A 17,792-nucleotide genomic window follows, 5' to 3' on the forward strand; every position below is an offset into this window, starting at 1 on the left:
CTGGCACCCAGACCTTCACCTAGTAAAGGATTTTGCCTTAGCTTTCACTGGAGAGAATTCAGATTTAGAATAAATGTAACACTATACTTTAACACTTCCAGTTCAATCTGGATGAAAGCTGACTTTCTCTTTCCCCCGTGTTAATTCATGACTGAAAAGGTTAAAACAGATCTTGGGGGATTCATGACCACATTGCTTTATAAATACTCAGTCTCCTTAAATGTGGCAATACAAACCCCTTTTCCATTTAGATGGTGAAAAGGATGTGATTAGTAGCTGCCAGTGTACTTAAGTGTATTCAATTGCATGGAGATTGTTCATCCTGTGAACAACAAATACCCAGCTATATAAACAACCACTAGGTTGGAAACCACAGTGCTAAAACATATTAGGCTAACAGTGGGATTGACTTGGAGCAGTGAAGTAATGTTATGGCAAAGCAATGCAGAATATTCAAAATATTGAACCCGGCTTGCTGGTTAAGTTATGATGGATTCTGAGTTCCACTTGAATAAAGGAGGGAAATACGTATCTCTTTCCAAAATGGAGTTCAAAACATTTCTTTGTTACTGAGGCTCCTTCAGTGGGTTCAGGAGCTCCAGGCCTTTTAGGTTCCAGACTGTCACTTCACTCTCTTAGGTTGGCTCTCCATGTGACAGTCCATTATCTTAATGACATAACACAGCCACATCAAATAAGACTGTGGATGTAGCAGAAAATGGGAGTGCATCACCTGGTTGAAAAGGATGAAAATAGGAAGCAAGTTAGGTGACAAGATACCTTTCCTTACCTTAAGTAAGGCCTGTTCTGCCTAACGTGAAACACAATCTGCCTTGCAATACAACCTTCCTGACCTTCCACATTTTGGTCTGGAACAGTTATCTGTTGCCAGAGTAGGATTCCTCTCCTACTCTTAACACCTCAGTCCATCATCTCAAGTTCCAGGCATGCTGCTGTTGTGTACTGCATGCCCAGTTTTCTGTTTACTTCCCTGTGGCCAAGATTTATCCCAGGTTAGTTGATTTAGTCTTCCTGAAAGACAGTGAGTGACAGCCAGATTTGCTCAATGCAGTTGGATTGTCTGGTCATGCCAACCACTACTAGTCTGATTCTTGCCTTGTCAATTCCTTTCTTGTTCTCCCACTTCCGAAAGAAATAAATGTCTTCATAACAAGTTGCAATAAAGAAGCAGGAGGTGGGGTCAGGACTGGATACTAAATTAAAACCAAGAAAGCAAGTATTTTCTGATTATTTACTTTCTAATGGTGTGTGATAGACTAAAAAAGGAATCAATTAAGACAAACTATGTTTCACTAGTACTTTTTCATAGTTTCCTTTTCTTAATTGAACAAGGATATTTACTGTGGGGTTTTAACATTATAGAATGGCTATGAATGGATAAATAGGGCTAAAGAATATATGGGAGTAAAACTGTGCCATCCAGTAAAAGAAATCTCTGACACAGTGGTTAAAGAGTTGGTTTTGGGCTGTGTACATATTTGTGTAATCGGGAAAATGGCCTTATTTAAGTAGGAGGGATGAAAACAAAGTAGGATTGGCCAGGTCTTTCCTTTTATACTTTTGCATGACAAGGTATAGATAATAAATAGCCAACACCTCTATCTTAAAAGAATTTGGAGGTGCTAAGAGTGTTCATAGCTTGGAATAGTAAGAGTTGCCATACTCATAACTGTAATGGTGATATTTGAAAAAAAAAAATCCATCAAAATAGCAGCATTTCCCAAAGATTGCTGTGATAAAGGTATACCATTTTAAATGTGAAAGCTACTAGTTTTAAGTTAATGGTCCTTAAACTATAAAGGAGAAGGAACTGAAGGTCATTTCAACTTTCACAGAAGCTTATCAGATTTCTGTTTCTATGAAGAATATTGATATGTACTAAAACTTGGCCTGACCACTCCCATAAAATATATTTGAGATTCAATAGATTGAAAATAGAGTGATAGTGGAGTCTAACTGTAATGCTAATGAAATGTGACAGGTATGCAATCTAGTAAGGGGATGTTAATATTTATAAAATTATTTGCAAAAAAAAAGTATCCTGTCAATTTTTTTCTATTTTTGTGGCATAAGTTATATTTCTAATGTAACCTTTTGGTAAAACATGATTTAAAGCAGTGTTTCAATGGAGTACCATTAGCTTCATTTCTGCTATGGCTTTCCATCTTAACATTTAAAATTTTAGATTCTTGAAATACAGTAGCTTAGATGAATGTTAAAAAAAAAAAAATTGATTGATTATGTGAGCCATTCTTAAAGCCTGTCTGAAGCTTTTTCATTTTCCCCATGTAACAGGGTTTCTGCTAAAGGACAAAAGAGTTTTAAAGGAATTAATTGCTGGGTAATAAGCCTTATCCTTTGGTGGGGTATTTATTGAAGCTAGACAGTGAGTGTTTTGTGACAGAAGGGAGAGCTGAGGGGGATGGGAGGAGGAGGAAGCTAGAAAATAACCACAACTGGCCTCTCTGCATTCCTCTAGGGCTTGCCTTTTTAAAATTGGAAGCTGCTTTTATAGATGCTCCTCCAAACACGGTTTTCATTTTCCATACTGTCCCATTTAGACTTTGGAATGCCTGGATGAAAGGACAGGCTCCCAAAGTGACTTTCCAATCTGTTTTTGCAATTCCAGCCAAGTTCCCTTTAATGTATGGAGCGGGCGAAGTTGAGCTGACTTAGAATATCACAGAACTTGGGCGCAGCTGCTGCTTTAAGCAGCCCTGTGTGATAATACAACAGCCCTGCTATTTACTGGGACTCAAGTGCCTGGACTGGCACACAGACATTATATGAAATCCGAAAGCATGAGGATAAAGGAGATTTCTTTGCGACAAGATCCTGATCTGAGAAAGGAATTGGCATTGCTAGCTCGAGGATGTGATTTTGTTTTACCTTCTAGATTCAAGAAGAGACTGAAAGCTTTTCAGCAGGTTCAGGTTTGTCTTTCTGTTCTTACACAATTAAGTTAATGTTGTCAATTGTACTTTCACAACAACTCAAACTGCAGGCAATACATGGAAGCTGTTACTAAACTAGCAGGGTTTAGATATCCTGTTCCATATATGATGATTTCTTCTGTGTTTTATAAGACTGTGCAGGTAGTTTTGTGCAAAGAAAAATGTGAGTTTGCTGAAGCACGTAGCACAGCTAACGGATGATGTTTGCACAGAGGTATATGCAGTGAAAAGTTGGTGCATTTAATGCTATTAGACTTTTAAAGACTGCTTTCCTTAATCTGCATAATTGTAATCTACATGCATTTCCCCGGGGGGGTTAATTTACCTCTTACCGGAGCTGGGTGTATAAAATATACTGATATAGGCTGTAACTTCAGTAGCTCAAACATAATATAGTTAAAAGTGCTTTCATACTTGCATGATGATCCTGAATTCCTTTAGATTATGTCTATTTTGAATGTTTCATTTGGATGAGATCAGTTGTTGCTGCTTGGTTCACACATCTACTTCTGCTGTTTTGTAACAGTGAGTTAAAGCTACAATTTTAAAGTGTGCTTAAAATTGAGAATAGAAGTATTTGAAAAGTAAAATCAGAAGAACTACTTAAAGAGTAAATGTTCAGAGATTTGTTATCTCTTGGAGTGAGAAAAAGAGTACAACTTTTTTTGAGAAACTGAAATTTGGTATTTCTTTGAATACCCTTTAAGACATATGGTGGTATCTGAAAGCATTCACTTTGACCTTACTTCACCCTCACTTCTAATTAATGTACTTAAGGTGTGTCAGTGAAGGCAGGTGTGAATTTTTTTTCACCCTTCTTTAAGGGAAGTTTAGCAGTTGAATAAAAATTACATTAACTTGGAATTTCTGGCATTGTTAGTTATTCTAAATATAGCCTGCTACTTAATTTTGAATTCAGTGCACTAGTGTCCCTTTCAGGTGACCTTCAAAAGAGGGACACAGAGCCCTATGACCCTAAGAATCTATTAGCCTTCTGTCTTCTATATGATTATCAAGAATTTGTTTCAAGTGATCTTTATAAGCAATGTTTATTCCTTTGCGCAAAGCAGAGTGCCAGCGTTGACTGTGCTGGTTTATGCCATTCAGCATAGATATGCGAGTGAAAGGATTTTTGACTTGTGTTTTCTATGCCAAACTGGAGGCAGGTAAGAGAACTTACCTACTGACTAGAGATAGTATTTTCTTTTCTTGCTATCTTCATTACCCAAAAGTAGTGATAGCAGATAATATTTATGCACCTCAGAGGAGGAGGAGGCAAGTGTAGTCTAGTCATGGCATCCCGTTGTAAACAAACACAGCATTACCTTGTGTGGTGCCCCTTAACTTGATCTGTCTTTCATCAAGCAATAGTTGGATCGCTTGTACTTTTACAGGGCCTTTTTATGTTGACCTAGAAAACATCTTAGTGTAGCATGCTTAAGCATACCTCCAAGCTGCTAACTACTTTAGAAAACAGCTTGTCTAATCTGTAGGGGTTTTTTTCTGTTTTTGGATGCTGCTGGCTAAAAATCTCCAGTGGAAACAATGAGCAAATATTTTTCATTTTTAACCAGTCTTGCACTTCCTGGGTAAACGGCAACTGTAGAATAATGTATGATTAATTACTTAATTAGATTACAAAATTCTTTGGGCAAAACTATTCATAGAATAGAAAAGAATTAATAGGAGTATAAAACTAGAACGTAAGATCTGTCATTGCTCTGTTCGATAAAAAATATTTTAGCTGAAGTTCCATTTTTCGGTGGTGGCTTGCTTCGACTTCATGATTTTAAGGAGACCTTTTTGGAAGTATCATCAAAAACTAAATATGGGTGCTAGTAACTGTTAGTACAGAAGATAGATATTCTTTACTTGCCGTTTTATGTTAATGTGAAATCCAACTTATTCTCGTAGGTTAGGTGCATTTCAAAGAATATTTATTAGCTACATAATCACTGAAGAAATTTCATGCTAAAATTAAAGACTGCTTAGAGATTTTGTAGAATAACTTGAAACAAAACTGTCATTTTAGTTGCTAAGCTTTGTTGCTTTGGGAATTTACAACCTCCTATTCCACTGAATAGGCTTTCAGACACAACAGCTCATGAATATGATGTAAAAATTAGCATGCTAAAGTCAAGCAGAAATGGAGCCAATCTGTTCTTCCATATTTCTACTACAATCTTGTAATTTTATAATTTGTTGAAGAAATGACAGATTCTCTGTAAGAGGTTTGTGCCATTAAAAGTAGCATCTTAAAATAAAAAATTAGTAATTGTGGTGGATGGTGAAATAACATGGCTCAGAATCTGCTCTGAGGCATGTGGGAATGACTGGGTCTTCCACAGATTCCAAGAATTCTAAGGCAGTGGCTTTCATATAGGCCATGTAAGTAAATAATCTGTGTAGGTAATCCCCCGTGGGGTAGAAGGAGTGGTCACTAGAACATAGTACATCAAGTTTCTCGAAAATCTTTAAACAGACCAGCAGTAGTGAGGTGGGTTGTTCTGGAAAGTGGTGGAATAGGCAGTTCCTCAGTTTTCATTTATTGATGAAAATTGAAAAAACCTGAGCAAAGTAGGGCTTTGTGGAAAGATCTATTTCTCAAAAGAAGGATAAAACAACACGTAACTGTTGCAATGTTCTCTATTACCTTGGGGAGCTAAATTTCTTAGTAGGTATCTCTGTATAAAATGAAGTAAAACTTCAGTCCATCTTATTCTGATGTTGATTCTAAGACCAAGATCTTTCTTAAGTACTTAACACCTATGGGATATATTGAAATGGGAATGCAACACTTGAAGAGTCACTGTGTCCACCTTGCTTGTCAATTTATCTGAAATTCTGGAGGGAGACGAAGCTCTCAGCTTGTCAAATGTACTGGCAACTTAAAGATGTGAACTTAAAGGCTAAGTACTTTGTTTTAGCCAACATCTGGTGACATCCCTGCCTGTCAGAGTTGGAATATAAGCATCACCATTATCCATGTTATATGAGGAAAATATACCTGAAGTTTGAAACAAAATTAGAATAAAATACATGTGTGTACACTGACATGCTTATACATTTGTAACTCAGTGTTAGCTAAACTAGGAAGATGGGTATTTATCCACTACTTAGAGGCCACATCACCTTACAAAACTGTGGAGTTCTAACTTTAAAACTAGACTTCTTAAAAAGTCAAATTCATGCTGAATGTAATGATTTTTAAAAAGGAGCTAAAATAAAAAATCTGGCCTAAGTGTTTAATTAATCTTCTCAATGTTAGTGACAGACCTGTGCTGGCATATCTTTTGCTACTTTTAATGAATTATACCTTTATCTGCTGTACCTACTGGGTGATTCCTTGGTGCAGTTGTATGCGTCACAACTCCGTGTGAAAACGGAGAACTCCCAGTTTCATGGCCACCTGTTAATGATACTAAATGCTCCTTACACATGCTATTTATGTCAGCTGTATGAGAATTATTTCTTCAGCTTCTGCAGTGCCTCACGAGAATGGCTTACATTCTGAGTGAAGTAACTTTAGACTTCAGTGCCTCTTGATCATTTTTACATTCCTTCGTTACCAAAATGTTTCATAAATGCTTGTGGCATGTTCAAGACAGCAATGAACGCAGAGTCCGTAGGTACTAATGTGTGCTGGGCTGGTGTATATTTGTGATGTAGTGCACACAGTGATTCTTTTAGTCATGAAGATAACAGTCTCTGAGACAAAACTACGTTCAAAAAATTAATTGAGGCTGTTGGGTTTATAGCTATAGTCTCAGAAAAAGGTTGTGTAACAATTAGAGTCTTCAGGCACGACAGCTTTGCTGTTAATATCAATTTTCTAATTTAACATAATTTGTAGACCTTTTAATACCGCAGGGGGAGGACCCAATATTCATTTTTGCATAATACTTTTACATCAGGCAACAAATACCTTATTGAAGAACACAAGTGTTTGCTGAGAGGAGCTGGAGATGGAATACAAATCTCATTCTGGCTGTAGCTAATAGGTACGCATGATGCTAGCTTGCTGATATAATGCCTGTTTTCCAGAGCAGATGCCAACATTTAAAACAGAATGAAAATATATAGGCTGCCCACTGAGACTTATTAGTTAAGATGAGGTTTTCCATAAATTGTTTGCTGCTAGTCGATTGCCCGGTTTTAAGCTCTAGTCTCTTAAAAAGAAACTGTTAGCAAGCTGGCAGATTTTTACCACTTCTGTGATAGAGACTCCTGGTTCAAACATAAAATGTATTGGTTGCCTGTGATAGCAGCTTCGTTACCTGTTTATGTCTAGTGATAAATCTATTTTTTAAATTATTAAGAAAATGTGTACTGTTTCTATAGAAAAGCCAATATGGTGAAAGTTTGTTACAGCTTACTTGCATGCATGATTTAAGAGTCTAGATGTCAGTTCCCTCTGCAGCTAAGTTTTGTGATGTGGCATTTCATACATTGAAGAGTTCAGATATACTTATTTTTCCCTTGAAATAAAAGATTCACCGTTCTTTTCTCTATTTTAACTAACACTACTAATAGTAGATGTATGACTGTTGGTGGTAGTGCTAGAATGTCCAGCACACCTTCATGTAAAATGTCCTTCAACTTTTACAGGGCAAGAGGAATATGAGATTGTTTTCACAATTGTCCAAATTAGAATTTTTCAGGGCATGAGCAGACAAGCAGTTGACAAAATACTTGCTCCAGGTGTTGACTTTGCGGCTCCATAGCGGGGCTGAACTTGGTGACATTTCTTGTTTGAGAGGATTCTTCTTGAAGTCAATTGCATCTAGTGATTGAAACTTGCTTTGTTGTAAGCATGTACGGATAAAAAGCTATTGCAGAGTAAGTGGATGTCTCTTAGCTGTATGTGTTAACTTTTGATGTTGAACTGATGGCCTGTCCTGACAAGGGCTGTTTGCTGTAGACAAATGTTAGAATTGCCTCAGTGTACCTGTCAGTCCCTTGCCTGTGCACAATCAAAATAATCATGTACTCGGAGGAACTTACCAGCTTGTGCCCTGGAAACAGTATTCTGCTGGGGAGCAGAATACACTGGGAAGGAATAGAAGGACTGATTTAACCTGTGATTGGAGTATTTTCTGAGGAAGCTGCAATTATATGACAAACAGCATATATTAGCATAAGAATACTTAATTTGACATAATTCATAGACTGTAGCCTATTTGACAATAACTCACAGGCACTAGCAGTCATGCTAGCAGTGACTAATATTTTCCACTACTTTTGTCTTATCACAAAATGTAGAAGAAATTGCATTTCATGGGGTTGATTTTTCTGAAAAATCTTGCTTTCTTTTCCATTTTATACTGTGTACCCTTTTCCATTTTTAAATTAGTAGGGCATGTGAAAGAGATAAAAAATATCTTCACGGGATGAAAAATGTCATCATTCCCAGTGGTGGCAAATTCTCAGAGGAAGCCTTGCTCTAGAAGCCTTTGATAAAAGTTTTGTCAGCAAAATAAAGCAAGTTACCAATGGACATGGATGTAATGTGGAAAGGTCTTGTGTTCATGCCTTTGAGGGGCACATCTTCCATTTTGTCCCCACCCAAATGTTTTCTGAATAAATCAATAAGCTCTTCATATTGCATGCTTTTGATATTGAAGCTCTATGTGACTATACAAAGAAAAAAAGTGTTCAGCCATATTTGAAGGTGTTTCAACAGCAATAATGCTTTTGTAGTAGCATCCTCCAGTTCCCAGCAGGACTGCATGATTTGCCTATATCAGCTCTACCAAACTGCAAATTGGGAGAATCCCAGTATTTCCAAAATCAGAGTTGTAGAAGAACTTGAGTGAGACATCTGTTAGTGCAGCATATATATTACTGAAAGGCAGGAGATTGGTAAGTGTGTGCTATAATGATTAGGTATCATGCAGAAAAATATCGGTTTACCTCAGCCTTCACTAACAAGTGAATTTTGATCATTTGAAAGTTTCTCAGCTTAACTTTTTGTTTGTGTGTGTTTAATATGATTTGCCTGTGGTGGCCATTCACAAATGCTTTTAGTTGAATGTGGTTTTAAATTCAATACCCCACATGGTATGTATGGAATGCATTTCATAGTTTCAGGTGGAAGCTTTTGCTGGATGCCACTGCCTACTGCCTCCTCCTACATTAGAACTAACATGCTTTCCCAAATAGGTTTGTGTAGATGGTCCAAAATTTTGCATGCTCTGCTGCAGTGCTGACACTTCAGTGGGTATTTCTGGAGGGTGGTTTGGCTATTTCAGTTTGGCTTGGTTAAATTAAGTTGTACTGTAATTCTTTATGCCTTATAGTAAGACTTTCAAGACTATCCAGTGGTAGCCTGTAGCACAGCAACTTCATTTGAACTGGACGGGGTGCTTCTTTCCCAGGCTATCACAAAATTAAGAGTACTACTACTTACACTGCTGTCTTAAGACTTAAAATAAGGGAAGAAATTAGTTTTATATAGCAAATAGCTTAATTTTTTTTTTTTCCTCAGAATCAGAAGTTAGAGTCTTTAGACTTCCTTTTTACTGTTACCTAGGATCCTTCCTTATGTTACTCCTGACTGCTCTAAACATCACTGAATCTCTTTTTGATTTGCTTATGGAATTGCTACATGCTGTAATATGTCAGTGATCCAAAATGGGACAGAGCAGTGCACAGCTTCATCTCTGGAGTAAAGTTGATTTAGCACTGAGGATTAACATTTACATTGAACACAGATTACCATGTACTTTTTTTACAGAGATAGTCTTGAGAGTAAAATGGCCAAGAGTATGCTTAAATGAGATGAGCATGATAATCAATTTATTTAAAACTGAGATGAGTGCTCAACCTGGTATGCAGGAAGGAGACTCCCACTGTATTTTTCTGGTCAGAATTTGAACACAGGATTGCTAACTGGAACATAACTGCATTGGGAGAGTTGCTGAACCCTGCTCTTGTGCATTAACTCAGGTCACAAATATAAAACTGGAAACAGTGTAGGTTAAAGTACTTTTTTACTTCTAATGGTGTATTGCTAGAACTTAATGGGAAAGTGTATTAATTTTTCTATTTCCTTCCCCTCACATAGTACAAATATTGACTACAGACCAAACTAGATGAATGAAATTTTCACAGTTAAGGCTAACAGCAAAAGTAAGCTAGTGTAAAACTGCAGCAGGGTTAAAATTAATGGATGTTTATCTCTTACTGTGGAAGGAAAGAGAAGCATGTATGATAAAATTAGTCTCTATAGCCCATCTAAAAACAGCTGCCAGACAGTGGCTGAAGGATAGCAAGCTGAAGTCTGGGACAGAAGGAAACAACTGGGACTAAAATGATTGTTGCCAGAGGAAAGACTCTTACATATATACCCTGATGACTGGCTTAGCACGGGTTCACTATCTGTAGGTATCTCTCAGGGTTTGATCTATGTTTTATATTTTTGTCTAAGCTATGCAAAATGCATCACAATCTTAGCATGGATTTAAGCCTAATGTAATCTGATTTAAAACTATATTGCTGCAGCGCTCCCTGATCTGCCTTATGTTAGCAACAGAACCATGTTGCTTCTAAGTGGCACCAACTGTGTGAGATTGGATGAAGACAAACGGGGGGTTTTAATTTTGCTCTTTAGCTATCTTGGTGGCCTGAGGCAATTCACTATATTGCTTCACTGTCACTAGTGAAGCAAGTAAATTCTGTGTAGGTGTGGGGGAAGAGGAGGTGTGCTGTGGTGTAGCTTACCTTATGCCATGCTGTAAAACTTCATTATTAAGATTTCAGATAAACTTACTGCTTTCAAGCTGATTTTCAATGCAGTGATTTAATTTTAGAGTAATAGAACTTGGCAAGGAGAAGGACCCAGAAATTTTCAAAATTTTAAGTTGTCCAAGTATCATCTTTCACAGATGAAAAAATACTGTTTAGCACATCAAGCTGAACAGGGAGTAGTACAAGTACAGTAGAACTCTTGTAGTAAAAAATCTCATTAGTTTGGCTAGAAAGATGCTAATGAGGATGACACAGAAAGCAATAAAAAAGCATCACAGTTCAACTTAAATAATTGTAAATGTATGTCTACCACAAGGTCAAGAGAGCTTATGTTACAGAAGACATGTTTCTCTGCGCGTCTGAGGAAAGTTCTGGTGGTAACCTTACTTTGTCCTGAGACATTTTTGAAGGCACTTCAGCCTGTTGAAGTAGTCAACGTGTTAGAACAGGTTTTTCAAAACTGTTGTCTTTCTTCCAAATGAGAATGGACCCTTTTCTAAATAATAGTAGTGCAAGTCTTATGTGATTCTTTTGAGATTTAAATTCTATACAACTACTGATAATGTCAGTTGTTTATCTAAGAGAGAAATATTGACTTTCACTTTGCAGTCAGTAAGTAAAAAAAGAAACATTTCTGTGATTTTATTGGTCAGACTTAGATTGACAGCAGTAACAGAGCAGAGGGATGGGAAGGCTGGTCAGCTATTCCTGGTGAGCCTGTTTACTGATAACATTTTATTACACTCACAGTTACTGTTTTAACTGATTGGCTGTAACACATCTTGTATTCTTAAGAACTCCCTGAATTTAATAAAGAAAAGACTCATACAAAAGAATGTTACTCTTTGAATCTCTATGTTGGTTTCCATTTTCTGTTGTGTGTCAGGGAACTTCCTGCAGTTATCTGTTTTCATTGTTAGGTGGTTGATGAGCTTTATACATGGGTGGTTGCAGAGATGATAGGATTTCAAAGGCCGAATAGCATATCTCTGCAGAAAATCCTCTTAGCTCATTATGCACTTTGGTTCGTCCAGGTAAGTTTAGCATAAAGTAGAATATATAAGTATAGAAGACCTAGTCTATTGAAGAACTAGATTAACTTATGTATTGCACATCATAAACAATATTGGAACAGACATTTTTTCTTTTAAATGCCTAATTAAAAACTACTAAGGAATTGAAAGACTATTTGATAGGCAACAATATCTTTATAGTATTTTCAGTATTTAGTGCCTTTTTTTTTTTTTTTAAGTGGGGAGATTACAGTGCATCACTTAGTAAAATCTTAATGTGAAGTTGGGTGTATATGTGAGGTAGAATTTTTTTGAGGTCCTTTTTTGACTCTGTTGTATGCATTCTGATGACTTTTCTCTAGTATAGACGTTGTCCATACTAGACTTGACAGGAAATTCCTATCAAATACTATAGCAAGAGCTGCCTGCAAACTCGGTAAATACTTTAAAATGTTTAGGGTTAGTCTTTTTTTCAGAGAAACAGACAGGAAAAATGTTGGTGTCATCAGCATTTCTGAATGAAGTTATCATATTCTGTAGTCCTGTCAAAACAATGTAAATACCAATCAGTTCAATCCAGATAGTGATAGGACAAGGGGGAATGATTTTAAACTAAAAGAGGAGAGGAAAAATAATTTACTATGAGATTGGTGAGGCACTGGTACAGGCAATCTAGAGAAGCTGTGGATCCCCCATCCCTGGAAATTTTCAAGATCAGGTTGAATGGGGCCCTGAGCAACCTAGTGGATGGCATCCCTGCCCACAGCAGGAGTGGTTGGAACTAGATGTCCCTTCCAATCCAAGTTCACGTCTTAATCTCAATGTCTAAAAGAGTATTACATTCACAAACATGTTTACCTTGCTTCCTTTTCCAGCAAGTCCTTTATAAGTACGGTTTTACTCACTTGCATTTGAATCCACATAGTCAACATCTTCATGGGGCTCAATATTTCTCCTTGGCAGTTGCCACATGCCAAGTGTTAGATCTAGACATTACTGAGCATACATTATTAAAATGTGTGGGAACAAGTCCTCCCTTCCTTGTTATTTCAGAAATATATCCTGTAGTTGAATGATTGTATCATAGCATCACTTCTTACAGTTAAGAGAGAAGGAAAAGCCTACTCTTTTAAAATTCCCACTGTCTTTATTTTTGGCTTATAACAAAGTTAACTGCTGAATGCAACTCATCAGGTGGTAGATGTAAGAAGACAGTCTAGCTTGAAGAATTTATTTCTCTTTGGAATATGGTGTATATGTGTTCTCTGGTATTTACTAATATATTACTGTATTGTAACAATAATACTGATTTTATGCCATTACTGTTGAAACAATTGCTGAAGGAATGGTTGGAAAAGGATCTGGAAAGCTGCAAACTTGATATTAGAATATTAGAATATTTTGCCCTTTGAACAGTTACCTCAATGGGATAAAAACTTCCATTTCCTCTACTGTAAAAAAATCAAGGCAAGTAAGTGTTGGGTGGTCCTTAAAATTCTGTATGTCAAGAACGAAAACTGTTAGTGTGTTAAAGATTTTCTTGAACTCTCCTGTAGACAAATCATACAGAAGTTTGTTTACATTACTGCAAACAAGTTTTCAAGGAATCCTCACTTCCCATCTGTTATATAAAACCTGAACTGTAGTGGCAACTTTGCAATGCACTTACAGATCCTGGACTTCTTATATACTTACTGCAAAGGTTAATGCTCCCTTCAGTCCTGACACTGCAGCACACGTCTGTTTGATTAGTTATTTACAAGCTTATTTGGCTGTTTTCCTTAATTCCAAGCATGCTGTTGTTGGTACTCATTCTCAGCAAGTTGCAGGGAAAATTTTCCACTGACAAAACAAGCCCCTTTTTTTGAGTTTAACTTACTGGTACAAGTTTTAAAGGTTTTTAACTTAAAATCACAGGAAAATGTAGATCACTTTCTAAATGTAAAATTGACCATTGAAATGGAGTAGTTGTGCAAAAAGATTAATGAACTGTTCCTGCAGATTTTCCCGTCAAATATTTGATGTTAGCAGACTTCTGGCAGTTCTTGTTAATGAAGGAATTCCCCAGTTAAAATTTTAATTCATTTTAGAACAGCCTAATCTCACACAATTAGTGCATTTTGATTGCCCTGAAATAACAGAACTGACTCCTTCATCAGCTGTGCAGTATGTGCCTCTACAGAAGTAACTAGCACGTGAACAGAAAATAGTGAAGTTTTTAGAGCCCTTTTAGTATCACATGTTCCTTCATTAGAGCACATACAGCAGAGCAGCCTCAGTTGTACAAGGAACCTTTTCATTTTTGGAATTCAGACTGAGAGAAGATGCTTTGGCCCTTCTTGGGAAGGTGAGAAGAGGGAGGAGATGTAATATCAACTTTATGGTGCATTAGTTGGAACTAATGGTTTGGGATGACAGGCTTCTCTCTTTCCTCCAGTTCCTATCCCTGTGTTGACTGACGTTAACAGCACAATTCAATTGTCCCATTCCAAGTTGCTGGTGGCATTTAAGAAGCATTAATGTGCTCAGAACATCCACGCGGCAGATGCAGAGTGAGAGCTCTGCTTGGAGCTGCCTGCTGGATACCACAAGGAATGTTCAAGGGCATTTTGGTTTGTGCCCTAGATGGTATTCTCACTCGATGCCTCTATGTAGGCACCAAATAATTCTAGCAGAAATGATTGTGAAGTGATCATACACTTGCTAATGTAAATGAAGCCTTTTTATGATTTCTTCTTTTGCCAACTTTGAGAAACCAGCATATAAAAATAGACATCTTTCAGTATAGGGAGAGTTAATTTGCCTTGCCACGACAGATTTGTAGTCTATATTTGGTCTTAGAAATTAATGAATATTCTGTCTTATAGATTAAATATTATATATTTTTACAGTAAGCATGCTAAATTCAAATGTTTAAATATAACATTTTCATTTTAGAAAAATCTATTTTCTTCAACTATATGTTCATCTTAAGTTCTGAATAGGTTGCTGAACTTCTTGCTTATAGTCTGTCTGTTGTGAACATGTTCCAGACTATAAGATGAAAAGTAAATAAAAAGCCCTTATCGTATAATTCTTTTAAATAACTTGTGCTTGGATAGGTCTTACTACAGACCCTAAACTGAGATTTCCATATGTCTTTAAGAACAGCTTTTAACCTGGACCAGTGGAAATCATTTCTTGTGTAACTGAGGTATCTAAATTAGTGGTTTCTGAAAAAAATACACTATCCAATTAACAAAGGGTTCTGATGATAGCTTTTCTTTTGCTCTTGGGACCTTTTCTAGTGCAGTCTTTCCTCTGCGTCTACCTTTCCTTTTGAAAGAAATTTTTCAGTTTGAAGGTCTAAATTTCCCTAGGTGTGGGTTATAAAAATGCCTTGCCTGTCTGTACTAAGCTTCCTTAAAATGCTGATTTGCCTCATCTTATCTGCAACATTCAGGGAATGTTAGTAGTCTGTGATTTGTACTTTCCCTTTTCTCGAGTGAGGCATTCCTCGTCGGGCACCTCTGAAGAACTGGAACACCTGCTGCTCTGTGGCCATTTGAGCTGCTCACATGGGAGTTGTCACAGAATCACAGAATATTCTCAGGAATATTGGAAGGGACCCACAAGGATCATCAAATCCAACTCTTAAATGAACGACCTATACAGGGATCAAACCCATGACCTTGGCATTATTAGCACCATGCTCTGACCAACTGAGCTAATCTTACGTCAGTCCAGGCAGTTCTTGGAAATGGGGAAAAGGGGAAATAGGGTAACTACAAGGGCTCTTGTAAAGTGCTGATGGGTAGAGCCGGGCTTTTAGAATGAAACACGGTGTTCACCCCATTACAGACGTTATTTGTAGTGCTGATGGTGACGTTACCTAGAGATTAAAACATTGCTGTCTTTACACTTCCTAAAATTTTGGAAATCTGAAGTTGGAAGGAATTTTGATACCCTGTAGCACACTTATTTTAAGCTGCCTAGTCAAGTGGACTGCTGAACCAATGATAAGATATCAAAAGTTGTTACTTACAGGATTCTTAGAAAGTGACAGACATTGACTCCTGGTATCACAGATTCAAGGTAACTTTTTCCTCTCTGAAATAAAACTGTTAGCATAGTTAAGGTAATTCTGCTGCTGTGGACAGGAATTCTGGCTCAAATGCAGAGGAGAGGAAGGAAAGGCTAGCTCAGGCTTTTGTTTTGTTTTGTGGGTTTTGTTTGTTTGTTTGTTGTTGTTTTGTTTTTGTTTTGTTTTGTTTTTTGTTATACGTAGCATTCCAATGAAGGCCCCTAGGCTGGAACTCTGCAAATTAAAACTTGTTGTCCATAAGTACCTAGTCCAGTCACATAGGGAAGGACTTTAATTGTGGTAGGAGATCAGGCATTTTGGTAAAGGTGATAAAGAGTAAAACAAGGGTTAGAGTTTTTGAAGGGATCTTGGGTTTATTTTCCCTCAATTCTGGTTGAAAATGAGAGATTTGATGCAGAATCTTGAACACATTCATCACTAGGACAAGTCACCCTATAGCAGTGTTTTTACATTTGCATAGTAGTGTTGGGAAGAAAGACTTTGATTTAATTGCTAAGTTTGAGTTGTCTCCTAACTATTACTTTGCCTATTATCCTTGTTTCTCTGCCCTATTTGACATCTTTTTGGAAACTGACTACAAGGTAAATTCTTCCTTACTGGACCTAAATGCTTTTAAATAAATTTCTCTTGTTACAGGTCATCTGGGGGGGAGGGGGGTTTAGTGATATGGTGTATCACAGTTCTTGAGAAACAGATTTCTAAGCTCTCATTTCATTGTATATACTTTACCCAAAAAAATCCCTCTGCAGGCAGTCTTTACTACCTTTACAAAATCTATCACTTTTAGGTTAAAAGAAAAAAAAATCTTCACCGTAACTTCATTAAATAGGTTGGTGGCTTGTAACAAAGTTATTATACTTATTTCAAAAGCTTGAAGCTGTAAAACTAGAAGTATTTCAAAAGCAAATTATTTCATAATGTCTGTTAATATAGAGGTTGAAAGTTTTTTTTTGAAACAGATAATAGAACTTGATTAATTTCAAATCTCCAAGAAGCTGTCCAATGTATTAGTCTTGAAACTTGATATGTTGAAGATTGAAGTTCTTTTTATATTAAAAAAATTGTTTTCATTAAAAAAATATTTACCATCCTAGAGTCTTTCTAAACTAACATTTTTGGAAATACTCATTAGTTTTTCTGATGTGCTCTTATTCTGTAACAGTTTTTTCAATTTATAAACTGAAATCCTTCTGAAGGTGCGTTGAAACATAGAATACCCAGACATTTAAGTCATCTGTGGAGAACTATGTGATTTCATAGTACTTGACTGTCAAATGTGTATTTATCTATTTAGGTTCAAACAAAGAAGGAAGAAACTTTGCCACCATCACATAGTCAAAACATTCCAACTTTTTATTTTCCTCGAGGATGTCCTAAGGAAAAAGTGAATATAGATGCTGTGATTGCCAAAATTGAGAAGACTTTTTCTGAATTTCCAAATGAGAGGGCAACGTTAGAAGACATGGGTAAGGTTGCAAAGGTGAGAACTTGCTGGCCATCTTCTTTTCGTACTGTACTCGTGTGGAAAGGAAAGATGAGTTCTCTGTGCCTGGTTTTCGTGTACTGTGTGTTTCCATCTCCCACACATTTAGTATTTAATGATATTCTACATTGTTGGTACCACAGTTATGTGGAATTTTCTGCATTAACTGTGTATTAAAATGACCTTATAAAAAGAAACAAAATATTAAATCAAAACTTGAACTACTTTTTTTGCTGCATAAACAACCAAATACAAAAGAACAACATTGTATGTTGTTCTCCATTCCATATTGACCAAGAGATTTAAGGCAAAAGCATTGCTAATATATGCTTTGCTTTCAGATGTTTGCACAAGTCAGGGTTTTTTTCTCGTTCTGTTGAACCCCTGTTGTAAAGACACTGGTAAAGATAGAATGGTTTGGTAACTTGAGATTATAGCTCTCAAGTTATTCCTGAAGAGCTAATTTAGAGTTGTGTCAGAGTGACAAA

The 17,792-nt window shown here is 36.7% G+C and overlaps 1 protein-coding gene across 3 annotated transcripts in view; it reads left to right on the top strand.

Annotated features, from left to right (window-relative positions):
* Positions 1 to 17,792, top strand: part of PPP2R3B (protein phosphatase 2 regulatory subunit B''beta) — a 47,840-nt gene that overhangs the window by 14,216 nt on the left and 15,832 nt on the right. For 2 of the 3 annotated variants that reach the window (XM_040055473.2, XM_040055472.1), the window contains exon 3: positions 17,116 to 17,301. In XM_040055473.2, coding sequence (XP_039911407.1) covers positions 17,116 to 17,301 — 186 coding nt within the window. Of the gene's footprint in view, positions 1 to 2,490; positions 2,955 to 17,115; positions 17,302 to 17,792 lie in introns of those variants that run through there. The other variant, XM_040055474.2, reaches the window with a different exon arrangement.

The sequence above is a fragment of the Hirundo rustica genome, chromosome 2, assembly GCF_015227805.2.
Source record: "Hirundo rustica isolate bHirRus1 chromosome 2, bHirRus1.pri.v3, whole genome shotgun sequence".
Lineage (NCBI taxonomy): Eukaryota > Metazoa > Chordata > Aves > Passeriformes > Hirundinidae > Hirundo > Hirundo rustica.